Source organism: Nothobranchius furzeri, chromosome 17 (assembly GCF_043380555.1).
Source record: "Nothobranchius furzeri strain GRZ-AD chromosome 17, NfurGRZ-RIMD1, whole genome shotgun sequence".
NCBI lineage: Eukaryota > Metazoa > Chordata > Actinopteri > Cyprinodontiformes > Nothobranchiidae > Nothobranchius > Nothobranchius furzeri.
Window position 1 is genome coordinate 51289820 of NC_091757.1, and position 16017 is coordinate 51305836.

At 44.9% G+C, this 16017-nt stretch overlaps 1 protein-coding gene across 1 annotated transcript in view; it reads right to left on the minus strand.

The window, feature by feature from the left end:
* Positions 1–5642, minus strand: part of ptch1 (patched 1) — a 75237-nt gene extending 69595 nt beyond the window's left edge. The window contains exons 1-2 of the mRNA XM_054731548.2: positions 5266–5642; positions 3568–3760 (exon numbers count right to left, since the gene is read on the minus strand). Of these exons, the coding sequence (XP_054587523.2) occupies positions 3568–3760; positions 5266–5436 (364 nt within the window). The 5' untranslated portion in view covers positions 5437–5642. The remainder of the gene's footprint in view (positions 1–3567; positions 3761–5265) is intronic.
* Between the last annotated feature and the right edge of the window lie 10375 nt (positions 5643–16017).

A 16017-nucleotide genomic window follows, 5' to 3' on the forward strand; every position in this document is an offset into this window, starting at 1 on the left:
AATTATGTCTGCCTATCTCCTGGCTTCATCCAGCTCTGACCTTCAGCTCTCGCTGGGTAGGTTCGCGGCCGAGTGTGAAGCGGCTGGGATGAGGATCAGCACCTCCAAATCTGAGACCATGGTTCTCGACCGGAAAAGGGTGGCTTGCCAACTCCGGGTCGGGGGAGAGGTCCTACCTCAAGTGGAGGAGTTTAAGTATCTCGGGGTCTTGTTCACGAGTGAGGGTAGGAGGGATCGGGAGATCGACAGGCGGATTGGTTCGGCGTCTGCAGTGATGCGGACGCTGAGCCGATCTGTCGTGGTGAAGAGGGAGCTGAGCCAGAAAGCCAGGCTCTCGATTTACCGGTCGATCTACGTCCCAATCCTCACCTATGGTCATGAGCTTTGGGTAATGACCGAAAGAACGAGATCGCGGATACAAGCGGCCGAAATGAGTTTCCTCCGTAGGGTGGCCGGGCTCAGCCTTAGAGATAGGGTGAGGAGCTTGGACATTCGGGAGGGACTCGGAGTAGAACCGCTGCTCCTCCGGATCGAAAGGAGTCAGTTGAGGTGCTAGCGTTAGCAGTAGCTCGACCTAGTCGTTCTGCATTTAGCATTACTGCGGACACTAAAGTGGGTTGCAACATCTAAATGTAAACAGGTGTTCCTTATTACGTAATCAGGCAGCTTTTCTTAGATTGAACCATTTCTCCATCGCGTTTTCAATTTTCTAATTTACATAGAGCGCAGTTGAGGCACGGCTCTGACTTTTTGGCATAGCTGCATTTGACCAACCAAGCTGCCGTTGTTCAACAACAACAAGAATGTGGCTGTGAATACCCCTTTAACGTAACGGTGTATATTTACTATTTTCCCTGGTGATGGAGTGCATTACATGCCTAAATCCTTGCAAGCAAGCAGTATTTTTGTGTTCGAGTAAGACCTTATCAACGGATGGCCAGTAGGGTCAAAAATCCCTGGGGGCGCAATTTTCAAATGAGTACTTCGTCAAATCGTTCAACCTCCAGCAAAATGCCAAGAGCATCAAATTCCTTTCGTCACAGGCAACGAGCGAAGAGGTAAATGTGTAAAACAGCAACGTTTATGAATATCAAAAGTTTTGCAACCATTTGTTACTAATCAGAAAAAGCATTTGTCCTCACGGGTTCACGTAGAAGAAAACATTGCGTCTAATATGGCGTTGTCCAGAGACTTGGACCCGCCCCCTTGTATTTTAGACCCGATTTTTATGGATATTTTTAGCGAATAATGGTGAAAACTGTTGTTAATGCAGGGAGTGTGTTCTTCTCATGCATGTTAGGTTATTCGCTTCATCGGTATCGCAAAAAAGTGAACTTGCCTAGGGTAAAAATGTCTGCTAAATAAATAAACATAATAACATTTTTGGCCAATTTGATGAACTCTCTCTAGAATCTCCCAACCTGTGATATTAAATAAAGAACACAACGGGGAAAAAAAGAGAAAAATCGCAACTGATATCATCGTGACATCCAATAAAATCGCAGTTTTCGGATATAGTGCAGTCTAGGCAATAACTAAAGACGGTGGCACAGGAGTTAAGAGCTCGCCCCGTAATCGGAAGGTTGCAGGTTCGAGCCCCGCTCAATCTGTTGCTGATGTTGTGTCCTTGGGCAAGACACTTAACCCACGTTGCCTGCCGGTGGTGGTCGGAGGGACCGGTGGCGCCAGTGCTCGGCAGCCTCGCCTCTGTCAGTGCGCCCCAGGGCAGCTGTGGCTACATCGTAGCTCATCCCCACCAGTGTGTGAATCACTACGTTTACATGCAGCCAATATCCGGGTTATGATCGGGTTAAGGTCGGTATTCGGGTTTCTGAGTTGATCAGAATAACCCGTTTATAAGCATAAATAGAAAGAGTTACCCCTAACTTGCATAACCCGATTTAAATGCGGAAGTTGGGGTAGCGTCAGGACGTACGGACTACGTCCAGACACAATATGCGTCATTTCCGGTTCTTCTTGTTCCGGTATCCGTGAAAACAACATGTTTCCCAGTTCGGAAGAGATAGCGACCGCATTTGTTTGCGCTTTAGTTTCCTCGTCACTCCAAAAGTGTGGTGCTGTGCCGCGACTCGCCATGTTGCTCCCAACTTGTTGTTTACTTCCGGAGTTCTGGCGCATACAAGACGCCTCGCTACTCAAAAGACTGAGATTCCTTGCGAACAGAGCATGCGCAGAACACACGCTTTGATGGGGATATCCCGATATGCGTTTACACGACCAAACATTCGGGTTAGAAAAGGGTTACCCCGGTTATGAGCATATCCGGGTTTCTGGCGGTGTTTACACGGACCTGCGGAACCGGGTTATTGTGAATATTCGGGTTTTAAAAGGGTTACTGGCTGCATGTAAACGCACTGAATGTGTGTGTGAATGGGTGAATGACTGATTGTGTTGTAAAGCGCCTTGGGGGGTTCCAGGACTCTAGAAGGCGCTATATCAAATACAGGCCATTTACGATTTTACCATTTAAAGTAGTTCGTAGTGAAGAATCTCCTAAAGTCTCGTATTATTTTGTGCTACATGTTGCAGCTTTGCTATAGATCTCCTGACAGTGGTACGAAACGCAAAAAAATTGCATAAGACCCCACTTTGCCCGAGCTGCAGCACGCTGTCTGTCAGACCCCTGCAGCAGCATGCAAAGCGGAGAACAGCCAACCCAGGGAGGAGGTGGGGTGTTTCATCTGTGCACGATCTGTGCTTTGATGCTGACGGTTATTTTTCCTTTATTTCAGATTTGTCGGTTAAAGAGTAAAAGGGAGGAAATGAACATGAACAAATGTGGGCGTAAAAGATAGTTTCAATGGCAAAACCTGCTTCTCCATTCATGATAACAACAGCCAGCTCTCGCCTTAAGTACAGGAATGCAGATCAAAGGGAAGGGAAAAAAAAACCTCTACCCCTTCCCCTTACCCCCCAAAGCACCACCCATATGCACGCTCTCATTCCACCTTTTTAAAGTTTCTTTCTAAACAAAACAACTTTTACTCCAACAATGACAAGTAGAAGTGTTTACCGACACCTCACTAACACCAGCTTCTGTCCGCACTCTGCTGATTTCCCTGCAGCCGGAAACAAATCTTTTTGGAAAGTTGAGAGCTGTCCAAAAAAACGGGACCACACACAGTCTCTGAGCCTTAAACTGCTGGGGGCAGGCTCACACGCACACACACACACACACACACACACACACTCACAAAATGGCGGCTTTGACAAAAAGTTCCTCTACTCCCAAGAGCTGCTTATGAGTTTAATTACAACCTTCTTCCCAGGCGACGATACAGTCGCCTCTTTCATATTTTGTTTGTGCTTGTTGGAGTGGCTACAGAAAAAAGAAAGGAAAACTTTATTTTGAAGGGTTTTTTCTGGCTACTTTCCAGAACCTAAACAATAAACAATCCCCCCCAACCTTTATCTTTCCTTCAGGATATATCCCAGCACGCAACGGGAGACCGTTTAGCTTCGAAAGTACTGAAATGTGTTCGATTCCAGCAAACTGTAAAGAAAATAGCATTTTATCAAATAGTTAGCAATAAATCAGCATCTTACCTTCCACCCAGAGTTTCTCCACGTCTGTTTCCAAATTAGCTGCCTTTAAGCCCACGGCGAAAGCTCCAAAAATCATGAGGCCTACAACCAAAAACTTTCCACAGTTCCTCTGTATGTAACAGCCCAGCCTGAATAAAAGTCTCTGGAACTTCGCTCTGAGCCACAGAGGCGCTTTCCTCCCAGTCGCCTTCCCCTGTGACAAGACAAGAGTAGGTGTCAGTGAAAGCACGAACATGGCGAACGTATCTGACCAGGCTAGGATGCACGGAGGAAAGGTTACATAAGTGGTTCAAAGAGGCAGGTAAAGGGCTAAGCCACTAACGTGCACAGATGGTCGGTAATGTGTGAAAACTGCAATTTCGTCTTGTGAGAAATGGCGTCATGCCTTTGTGAAGTTATTTTACTGCAGTGGCTAAAATGTATGAATAAGCCAAGCCAAGAAGAAGATTAGAAGCTGGATTTTGGAATGTGTTTAGGTAAATAAAGAGATAACTGTCAAACACATAAGAAGTCGTAAATAGATTTTTACTAAAAATGGGTTTTTTATGTAGAGGTGTACCAACAGTGGCCAATATTGTGATTGCCTTCACTGATTAATCTGAAACTCACAAATCTGATTTTTTTTTGGGGGGGGGGGGGGGGGGGTCTGTGAACACATTATTGCTAGGCAGCAACAACAAAATGTACATTATTCCCAGTCTGCAAATTCAGGATCGATAAGACCTAATTCCTGCTGTGAAAAACAGATATTCTATGGGAAGTTTTATTATAATTCTTTATTCCGATATTAACAGAATATATTCTGTTAATGTGAGATCAACCAGGAGATCAGGGCAACAATTGGTAATTAGTATCAGCCCTTCAATCCAGAATCAGTGCACCTCACACTTCATCCTTTGCACATATACACTCTTATTACTGCTATAGCATAGTTGTTAATATGCTGCAAAAAGGAGCATAAAAGTGGTTTTGCACCTGAACTTCTGAGCTTAGTTAAACACAAAACAGGATTTTCAAATAAATGACAATCAATCAAAGTCTTGTTTGCATTAAAAGACTCTGAGCCATGTTCAAACTGCAAAACTATCTTTAAAGAAGTGCAGTTCCATTATAAAAATGTAACATTTTAGTCAATAATCCATCCAAGCAGCCTTTTTGTTGCACATAAACTGGAGTTTGGGAAATTTTTGAGGAGGGTTTCGCTCCCTCTGCTTCTGCTGCATACAATAAGTAATAAAGACCCTGAAAGGGTGCGTGTGGTAAACACACGCGCGCGCGCGCAAAGCCCTCTCCCCGTGAAGCTGTCTGTGTGTTCCGGCCTGGATTGGGAGTGGAAAAGCCATCACAGGGGGGGTACTCTGAAGAGTGTTTGTGAACGGAAGAGGGCAGCCACATGGACCCCCCCCCCCCCCCAACTCACTCAAGTTGTCAAACCAACTTTTACATTTCTAACAGGAAATCAGCAGGTTGTGATCATAAGTGATGCTTGTGGGATGCTTTGGTGTCTGATAAAAAAAAAACCTGCAGGCTGCTTCCTATCATAAAAATGAAGCTTGCATCTGAATCCAGCTGCAGAAATTAAACAAACTGGAACTTTTCTTTTCTTTAACCCATCAGGACCAAAGTTTGGCAACTTTTTTTTGTCAATGCAACAAGACCGACAGCGTGCAACCGCTCTCCGGTGAAAGATAGAAGCACCTCTGAGATTTGCTCCAGAGCAAAGCCCGCATCGCAGTAACTCGGCCGCTGCAAATACTCCAAATCCAGCGGTGTGCTGCGGGTATAGTCCCCCCTGCTCCTCCGCGTTATCCTCGGCCGTTCGGGGTCTCTGTTTTCCTGTTCGGAGGGCGCATTAACAGCCGAGGCCATGATGTTGCGGGGACTGCGTTACCGTTTCCCACTTGATAGTATTCCCCCGAAAGCGTGTGGCGATATCCCGAGGCGACACGGTTTCACTCTTGGAGAACTCACACCCGTGAAGTCGGACTTCATACTCCTGTTGGAGACGGCGAGTCAAAGTCTGCGCCTTCCATCCCAACATTTCGCGATCCGGAGGTCTCCGCCGCTTCCACTCCAGTCTCCTCCAGGAAAATCTGCGAGTTTTCCCTCAAAAGGCGAGCTGCGCAAACTGGTTCCCATACACGAGTCGTCGGGCGTAAAAGCGCGATGGTCGCAGCATTCTGCTGAGATCTATGTGGTCTTCCCCTGGGCCGCGCGTCACGGCCAACTCTGAGATTCAATAGAAGTGGAGAAAAAGACCTCTCTCCATTTGGAGGCAGAGAAGGAGGAGGGGTGAGAGAGAGAAAAAAGAGAAAGACTCAAGATCCCGCCTCTGGGGCTGTCAGACTGCAGGACTTTCTTGCATCTGATTGGTTCCAGGAGGGCAAAAATTACTCAGCAAACACGACTATTATTAGCTGCTTAGCAACAGCTCACTAAAGTAGAGAGACCACCCAGGCAGATGGACCTCGTGTGTGCATCTCCGGCTTTTGGAGGGGGGGCGCACCGAGAGCCGAACCGGGCTGCAGAGCGGCGGTCCAGAGCAGCCACCACATTCCCACCAGGAACCTTCAAGGCAAAGCTGCGCGTCGGGAGGACAGTCCAGGCATGTCACAAGAGAAGTTTGTGACTCTTTTTTTTTCCCTTCATGTCGTCATTGTGGTATTCGAGTCTCAGATTACAGCAGTTCTTATCGGAACCCCTGTGCAGGTCTGCAGGTTGCAGCTTTAGGTCATCCATTCATGAAAGAGTTTGGGAGCAGGGGCGCCTCTATAAAGTTTTCAAAGGAGGACCCAAACAATGGGGGCCGATGGCGTCATGTTCTGCGTCCTCAGCCCCTTCCAGTTTTCCCTCTTGTTCCCCATTATTAGATCTCCCATTTAAGTTCTTGTTTCAAGTTTATGAGCTTTCCTATCCTTAGTATTGTATGTTTATAGTAGTTTAGTTCCCCCCTTCAGTACTTTATGTTCCTTCCCTGCTTGATTAATTAGTCTCCCTGCCATTCAATGTATTTAGTTCTGCCACTCCTTAGGTCATTAGTTATTTCTCTTTGGTTCTCCTGTCTCCTTATTCTTCTGTTTAGGTTTATTTTTGTATAGTCTTACAGGTTATTGTTTAATCCCCTCCTCTGCTTTGTTTTTCCTTCCCATTTAGTTTATTGTTTTCACCACCAGTCTCCCTTCAGTTCTCTCTCCCACACACCTGCCCTCTGTGTATAAAACCCTGTCTTGTCCTTCAGTGTTTGTTGGGGGTATTGTCTTGTCAACATGTTTGCTGCTTGTGCTCCAGTGTTCCCTGTTTGTAGGTTTTTAATCTTTTTTTTTTTTTGGATGCTTGGCTTGTTGGGCTGAAGACTTGGATTCCAGTCCTTCGTTTGTTATTTCACCCCCCTGTCTCTGGAATAAAGCTGTTTTTACTTGTTGTACTCCGCAACTCTGTGTAGTTTAGGGTTTCCTGCACCTTGGGTCCAACCTCCCCCACCTCAGGCTCGTGACAGATGGTGAGCTAGGGGTAGCACACAAAAATAATAACAGAATTCGAGGATCTTTGTTCAGCTGTGGTTCTATAGGATTTCTTTGAGTACGGGGCCATCAAGGGGCCACATTATGTTTAAAGGGGCCAAGTATTAGTCCAACCTCTGTACAGATGATTTCACATGGGAAATTATTATTTTGACTCATTAGCACCACTAATGTTCAGAATTGTTATCCACATATAATCTGATTATCATGTGAAGGACAGATGAGTGACAAGACAGGGGCACCACAGGGGGTCACTCAGATTTCAGCAGGGGCCCGTGCCCCTGTGGTCCCACCCCTAGGACCACCAATGTCGTATCAAATTCATGATGGGGCTGCACAGTGGAACAGTGGCTAGCGCTGTTGCCTTGCAGCAAGAAGGTCCTGTGTTCAAATCCCAACTTGGGGTCTTTCTGCATGGAGTTTGCATGATCTCCCTGTGCATGCGTGGGTTCTCCAATTACTCTAGCTTCCTCCTGCAGTCCAAAAACATGGTTTCTATTTAAAAAAAATTGTCCTTAGGTGTGAATGTGTGTGTGCTTGGTGGTTTGTCCTGCGATGGACTGTCAACCTGTCCAAGGTGTACCCCACCTGTTTGCCTAGAGATGGAGATAGAGGCACCAGCCCCTAAAGACCCTGCGTGACTAAACAGGTATAGACAATGGGTGGATGTTCATGATGCTCAAAAGCTCCTGCTCTAAAGAACCATAAGAAAATAATGCATTAACATGAATAAATGTCTATTTAAAAAGGGTATCAAGCACATAAAACTGTCCAGCCAGGTGAACAGGTAAACCTGTGTAGTTCCCTTTTGTTTGAGCTGCTGTTTGATCCTTCATTGGAAAGTGGCCATATTTGATTTGATTAATTGTGCATAATTTCCCTTTATTTGCAACCTAAACCAGAAACTTAAAAAAAATTAGCAAGTGCAAATAAATGTGAAAATCAAACAAAAGCCAAGCATTTCAAAAGTTTAAACAGTATTAAAAAAGACATAATATAAATAGTATAATATGCATATGTTAATAAGAATTAATAAATCAATGAAATCACTTAGTAGCCATCAATAACATTCAAAGGTTGAAACTTTTATTACCATTTTTTCTCCACTTTTTCAAATTTGTCCGGACTGCATTCTCTTACATTCAAAGTCCTGAACTGCAATAATTTATTTATTGATTGATTGATTTGTTTATTTATTCACTCTGGAATGGTGTAAATCTTATATTTGAAAACATGTTGCCTATTACCTGGCAGGTTAAAATAACAAACACCATTATTATTTGTAAATGACATCATCCCACTGAAATGATCATTTCATTCAATACCATTTCTAAAAAATGCTGAATTGTTCGTCTTTTCAGCCCCATAAACATTCAAGTTTTACTGCGTCTTTTGAAACAACTACCTCTGCTGCACAATAACAGCATTTAATCAGTGTCAGACTTCAGTCAGGAGGTGTCTGAGTGGCAAATTGCATTGCGGGGGGGGATTAAAATGAAGCTGCAATGCCCCCTAATGCCCCTGGGTTGAACCAAGCTTTTCTCAGATGGAGCAAAGCTTTACTGGAAGAGAAAGAGTCATAACTCTTGCCTCGTATCTGTGCTAGACGTGAACATGGTATTGTCATGACAGTAACGCTGTAGGACTCCATTAAAGTGCCGGAAAATAGTCCTCCCCCAACGAATACTGTAGTGCAGAGGCTGTAAAGATATGCCAATAAAAATGCTCTTGGAGATTATATTGGTAGCATCTGTGGGAACTAATGAAACACGTGTGCACATATCACGCCAAAACACCGTCGACCAAACGCGAGGGTCATTCTTTTCCTTTTTCTTTATAATTACACCATAAAGGAATTAAACTAAATCTTTTTCCAGCTGGGAATCATTTAAAATTTTATTTTGCAACATTTAAGCAAAAGGGACTCCGTGTATCAGGGCACATCAGTAAAACTGTTGAAAACAGTGTAAATTGGTTATTATGTGTGGTTTTCTCTTAAAAACGTGTATGCAGTTGATGTCTTTTTGTAGATAGCTCTTTCAACAGACTGCATTTGGAGAAACAAAGATCAGCTCTGTACTGACATGTGAGCTACTGGCTAGTCTAAGTGGAAAGTGTATCTGCGGTCCTAAAACAGATCTAATCTTAAAATGCTCATTGTTTGAAGTAAAAATATTTGTTTTGTTTTTCTGTTTTTATTTTTTTTCCCCACAGAAATCGGCTCCTTCAGCACCCCTGGGTGGGATTTTATAACAGCTGTGCCTGTGCCAAAATAAACGTCATCGGAAATTTATGGTAATTTAAAGGTCAAATTTATAAAATACTCTGATATTTTTGAGACACAATTAAAAAAAACATTAGTGGTGCTAATGAGTCAAGAACTGTGGACCAGCTCTATACCCTTGCAAGGGTGATGGAGGGGGCATGGGAGTTTGCCCAACCAATCCACATGTGCTTTGTGGATTTGGAGAAGGCTTATGACCGTGTCCCCAGGGGCACCCTGTGGGGGACGCTCCAGGAGTATGGGGTGGGTGGCTTTCTGTTAAGGGCCATCCAGTCCCTTTACCAGAGGAGCGTGAGTTTGGTCCGCATAGCCGGTAGTAAGTCGGACCTGTTCCCGGTGAGGGTTGGACTCCGCCAGGGCTGCCCTTTGTCACCGGTTCTGTTCATCACTTTTATGGACAGAATTTCTAGACGCAGCCGTGGTGTGGAGTGTGTCGAGTTTGGTGGCAGGAGAATCTCGTCTCTGCTTTTTGCGGATGATGTGGTCCTCCTAGCTTCATCCAGCTCTGACCTTCAGCTCTTGCTGGGTAGGTTCGCGGCCGAATGTGAAGCGGCTGGGATGAGGATCAGCACCTCCAAATCTGAGACCATGGTTCTCGACCGGAAAAGGGTGGCTTGCCACCTCCGGGTCGGGGGAGAGGTCCTACCTCAAGTGGAGGAGTTTAAGTATCTCGGGGTCTTGTTCACGAGTGAGGGTAGGAGGGATCGGGAGATCGACAGGCGGATTGGTTCGGCGTCTGCAGTGATGCGGACGCAGAGCCGATCTGTCGTGGTGAAGAGGGAGCTGAGCCAGAAAGCCAGGCTCTCGATTTACCGGTCGATCTACGTCCCAGTCCTCACCTATGGTCATGAGCTTTGGGTAATGACCGAAAGAACGAGATCGCGGATACAAGCGGCCGAAATGAGTTTCCTCCGTAGGGTGGCCGGGCTCAGCCTTAGAGATAGGGTGAGGAGCTCGGACATTCGGGAGGGACTCGGAGTAGAACCGCTGCTCCTCCGGATCGAAAGGAGCCAGTTGAGGTGGTTTGGGCATCTGGTCAGGATGCCTCCTGGACGCCTCCCTGGGGAGGTGTTTCGGGCATGTCCTGCCGGCAGGAGGCCCCCGGGTCGACCCAGGACACGTTGGAGAGGTTACATCTCCAATCTGGTCCGAGAACGCCTTGGGGTCCTGCCGGAGGAGCTGGTGGAGGTGGCCGGGGAGAGGACGGTCTGGAGCTCCCTAGTTGGGATGCTGCCCCCGCGACCCGGACCCGGATAAGCGGAGGAAGACGAAGACGAAGACGAAGACGAATTTCAAAAAAATATGCTTTGGGAAGTGATGTCATCGTGACAAATAGTTATCTTGTCTGCTTGATCAAACCTAATCTCTGTTTCTCCAAACTCAAGCCATTCAAAAAGCTATCTACAAAGAGGAAGATATTCATTTTTCATAATCTTGAGCAATTCACCCCCTACCAGATTCTTATTCAACTCCCACTTCCTGTTTGAAAAATGCAACAAATGCTGTTTTCTAGCAGACCAAGAGGGCGGAGGCGCTAACAAATACACACACACATAGACTCACAACGACATTGTGACATCATATGGTACCAGCTAACATTCTAGGGTACCTCTTAGCCAATAGCGATGACAGATTTAAATTCAAATGCAGTGCTGAGTTTTTACCTGATGACGGCACAACATTGATAGTTTTAGGCAAAAAATTAAAATTTGAACTAAAATGCACTAAAGTGCAAAACTATTGACTACACATGTCTGCAGCACCATTAGACACGCATTTATACAGTTTATTAGAAAAAAAGTTGATTTGGGGGTGACTTGCTCTTTAAGAAACACACTTGTTATCCTTCCATGCTGAAAGAGCAAGTCAACCCCTACCAGAGTCTAACTCCACTCTCACTTCATGTTTGAAAAATGCGACAAATGCGGTTGCCTGGCAGAACGAGAGGGCGGAGCTGCTAACAAATACACACACACACACACACACACACACACACACACACACCTACACACACACACACAGGCTCACAACGGCATTGTGACATCATAATGTACCAGTTTACGTCATAGCATACCTCCTAGCCTATAGCGGTGGCAGATTTAAATTAAAATACAGTGCAGAGTTTTTACCTGACGACGGCACAACACTGCCAGTTTTAGGCAGAATATTTAAATTTTAACTAAGATGCACTGAAGTGCCAAATCATTGACGACACGTGTCTGCAGCACGATTAGACACTCGTTTATTTAGTTTATCAGCAAAAAAAAGTTTATTTGGGGGTGACTTGCTCTTGAAGATTTAAACTAACATCATCTTACGCTGAGGAGTGATGCATGACTAGCTGTGGTGGCCATCTTGAATTGGGTTAACACCCATGTTAATCTGGTCATACAAAGATTTCCCCAGAGTTTCAATAAAATCCACTTTGTGGCTCATGAGATAAAGACAAATTCTGTTTCCAATAGATGCATGAGTGGCGCGTCATCTGGTAGATTCCTTTTGACCGCAAACTCCCTTCCCACCGGGAGCATTTCAGACTCAAAACGGCAGCGAAAATATTCTGTGCAGCTGGTCTTGTGAGGTCACAAAATCACCAGAGCATTTCAGCAGTTCACGCAAAAAAAGCAAGGAAAGAGATGGTAGCACGTCTTCAAAAAAGTATGTGGTTTATTTTCTGTTCCATATACCTCGGCTACTGATAATTGCATAGTTATTTTTGCTAGTTAAGCAACTGATATTGTGCATGTGACTTTTATTTTGAAAGTTTCAGGATATTTTACACTGCTTTTTACTTTCTGTCTGACCTGATCTGAACCACATACATCAAATACAGTGACGCAACATGGACTGAAGTGGCCTATCGGAGCTGGCGTAGCAGCAGGCTGCCATCTTGGTTTGATACCAGTGCATTTATTTCTACTGAGGAAGGTGTTTGACCCCCCCCCCACCCCCCACTCCCCCAAGTACGTTTTATAATGCTTTTTCACAAATCAGACATATTGTACGGCATGATAATTCAAATATGAATGAACTAAAACACAAAATCCAAACAGCTAAGCTAGAAAAGTCAATACTAATCCCACATGATCTGTTTTCAATAGTGCGCTGGTCGTTGCAGCTGTAGGCTGCACAAAAACAGGCATAGTTGCCCGCTCTTTGTTGACTCCAGTTGGATTTGGAGAGTGAGGAACCCACCCAATGTGGAGGCGACACTGTTGCACTCTCCAGCACCCAAAGGCGCATCTACATATTCATGTCTATGATCTAAACTGCTGAGCTTGATGTGTTTTGGAAACATAGCACATAAAACAATAGACCCAAAGCGTATAAGCGATGTACATGTGACGCTTACTCATCAGGTGGAAAGGTCTGGTAGAAAAAAAAACAATTAAAGGCAAAACATTTTCATCCTTATTGTAGGCAACACCGGTGCTTTTGAATCTAGTGTCCCAAGAAAAATCAGTTCAATTCACTGGCAGAATCAGAGTATTTAGTAAGTTTTATGTCCCACGGGATCACCTGTCTGTAATAGTTCATTTTTATCGAGTCTCCTTCTCTTTTTCCGTCACCACATTACAGTTTTTTCTATTGCTAAAACGCATTTTTCAAAACTGTACGTTTCTTTCAAAACTGCACACCCAAAACCCCAAACATAACACACAAATTCCTAAACCATGGCTTCCCTTTGCAACAAAACCCTGCCACCACATATCGTAACATGTTCCCCAAACGGAACACGTGTTTTCATTTGGTAAACACAGCCACATTTTCACATGACACACACACACACACCATTCATTGCTTAAACACAAGTAGCCTTTGGGTGAACACTACCAAGCATGGAAAGAACACTGAAGAGCAAAACTGAAAACACAGTTGTCTAAATGGAACACAATGAATTACACACTGAATGGATGACAGTACCCACTTTTCTCTGAGACAAACATTAGACATCACACAAATTTTGAGACAAAACATTTTATTTTTACAGTTAACCCCCCATTCAAGCATAATCATGGGGCATCATGCCTCCGGTCTCTGCCTGGCCAGAGGGCCTCATCAACATCAAGGCGATGTCCTCCTGGTCCAAACAGCGCTGGAAGTACCGCCTCGAGTGCCTCATGAAGCCCTGACAGGCCTCAAAGGCCACATCTCTACAAGCCTCCTCCATGGCTTGAAGCAGTGGGACCGGGCTCTGTGGATTCCTTTTGTACACCTTCCACCTCCAGGCTGAGAAAAACTCCTCAGTGGGATTGAGGAAGGGGGAATAAGGTGGAAGGTAGAAAATGGAAAACCGTGGGTGGTCCTGAAACCACTCATACACCTGGGTAGCCTTGTGGAAACTTACTTTTATGCTGCAGTCCCTGATTGCAAATTGCTCGCCAGACCTGAAAGTTTAGAGATTTGAATATTTATGTGTTGTTGATTGAAGCTTTGAGAATTTATGTGAGAAGTGTGTGTAAACCTGAATGTGTTTTGACAGCAAGGTAATGTGAAGTTGACATCAGAGTGTAAAGGAGGAAAATCAGAGTTCTAATATGATAAGGAAATCTTAAGTAGTGATAAAATGAGTCAAGCGATTGGGAACAGAAGTAGAGGTTGTGAAAATTGTGCCTCATTTTTGCTTTTTGAGTTTTAGCAATCGAAAAAAACTAAGAGAAAGACAAGGAAGTTTGTTAATTAGCTAAATGGGCGTTGATCCAGGAATGACTTCATGAGCCTATCACCTTCTCTGACCTCTGGCAGGGCCCTTCACACCCCTTGAAGCTGGTTGCTGGCAGGTTGCCACAGGGAAAAATCTCGCTGAGCGCATTTGCTTATTTATGATTTGCAGGTGGATTATAGTTCAAAGCAGAAATGTGGCATAATCCTCACATTGGTTTCATTCATCAGTCGGTTTCATCATCAGGCTTGATGTTTGGATAAAAAGAAACTTTCCAAATAACTATCAATATTTCCCTGCAACTAAATGTGGAGGAATTTGTTTTTATTAGGCAATGTTATAAAAATCTGTATGAATTAAGCTGTTTGGACGGTGATGATTTTTCCAATAGAAATGGGGAACAGTCAGGAAGGCATTTTGTGGTAGTGAAGTACACATTTGGAAAAATAAGGACAGAAAAAGGCAAAACATCAGAAAAAGAGGGTGAAAGAATGCAAACAAAGCACACTTCTTTATTGAAAACAAATGCGCTCAAGATCCCAATTAGGTGAGAATGTCCTCTCTCCCTCTTTATCTCTCTCGCTCGCTTGCTCCAACAACAAAGCATGGGGGAACAGAAACAAGACAGTGTTTCAAATATCATGCCACGTGTTCGGGAAGAGCTTTGTTTACATATGAAAACAAGAAGTGCATCCGAAGTTTGTTTTCATACCATCTTCATTAGATTTACTCCCAAATCGGGTAGTTGAGTGACAAATGCTGCTGTTATTGATGTAGTGTCATCGCAGACCAACAATGACTGATCTTTATTTGTCTTTCTCATCAGTCACTGAAACAACTGTTACAGAAAAACATTCTCGCATACAAACGCCAGGGGATTCAACCGATGTTGTTGTTTTTTTAATACTTTAAGAAAAACTATTTCTTATCCATTGGCTTTACTTACAGAACTTCATAAACTGTGCGTTGTATAAGAAAGGAGTAAAAATGACATCTTGTGGTCAAATCTGGTTACTGCAGCCCATTTTCCAAACACGAGTGAACTTTGGGGAGAGGTCCTACCTCAAGTGGAGGAGTTTAAGTATCTTGGGGTCTTGTTCACGAGTGAGGGTAGGAGGGATTGTGAGATCGACAGGCGGATTGGTTTGGGGTCTGCAGTGATGCGGACGCTGAGCCGATCTGTCGTGGTGAAGAGGGAGCTGAGCCAGAAAGCCAGGCTCTCGATTTACCGGTCGATCTACGTCCCAATCCTCACCTATGGTCATGAGCTTTGGGTAATGACCGAAAGAACGAGATCGCGGATACAAGCGGCCGAAATGAGTTTCCTCCGTAGGGTGGCCGGGCTCAGCCTTAGAGATAGGGTGAGGAGCTCGGACATTCGGGAGGGACTCGGAGTAGAACCGCTGCTCCTCCGGATCGAAAGGAGCCAGTTGAGGTGGTTTGGGCATCTGGTCAGGATGCCTCCTGGACGCCTCCCTGGGGAGGTGTTTCGGGCATGTCCTGCCGGCAGGAGGCCCCCGGGTCGACCCAGGACACGTTGGAGAGGTTACATCTCCAATCTGGTCCGGGAACGCCTTGGGGTCCTGCCGGAGGAGCTGGTGGAGGTGGCCGGGGAGAGGACGGTCTGGAGCTCCCTAGTTGGGATGCTGCCCCCGCGACCTGGACCCGGATAAGCGGAGGAAGACGACGACGAGTGAACTTTGCACTACAGTTCCATGAGTTTCATGGCTGTTCCACCTACAGCTAAGCACCAGAAGATTCTCGACGTGGGGAAGATGAGTCATATACAGTAAATAAATAAGGACATTGGTTGTAATATGATTTATTGACTGTAATAACAACAGTAGGTAATTGAAACAGTGGTTTGAGATTTTTTTAGAGCTGATCATTTATTTATAATTCATCATTAGCATTGTTAGCTCAACGTCAGCTCAGCATTAGCCTCTGACCTCCTTAACCCAATGTTAGAGTAAAACAAATAA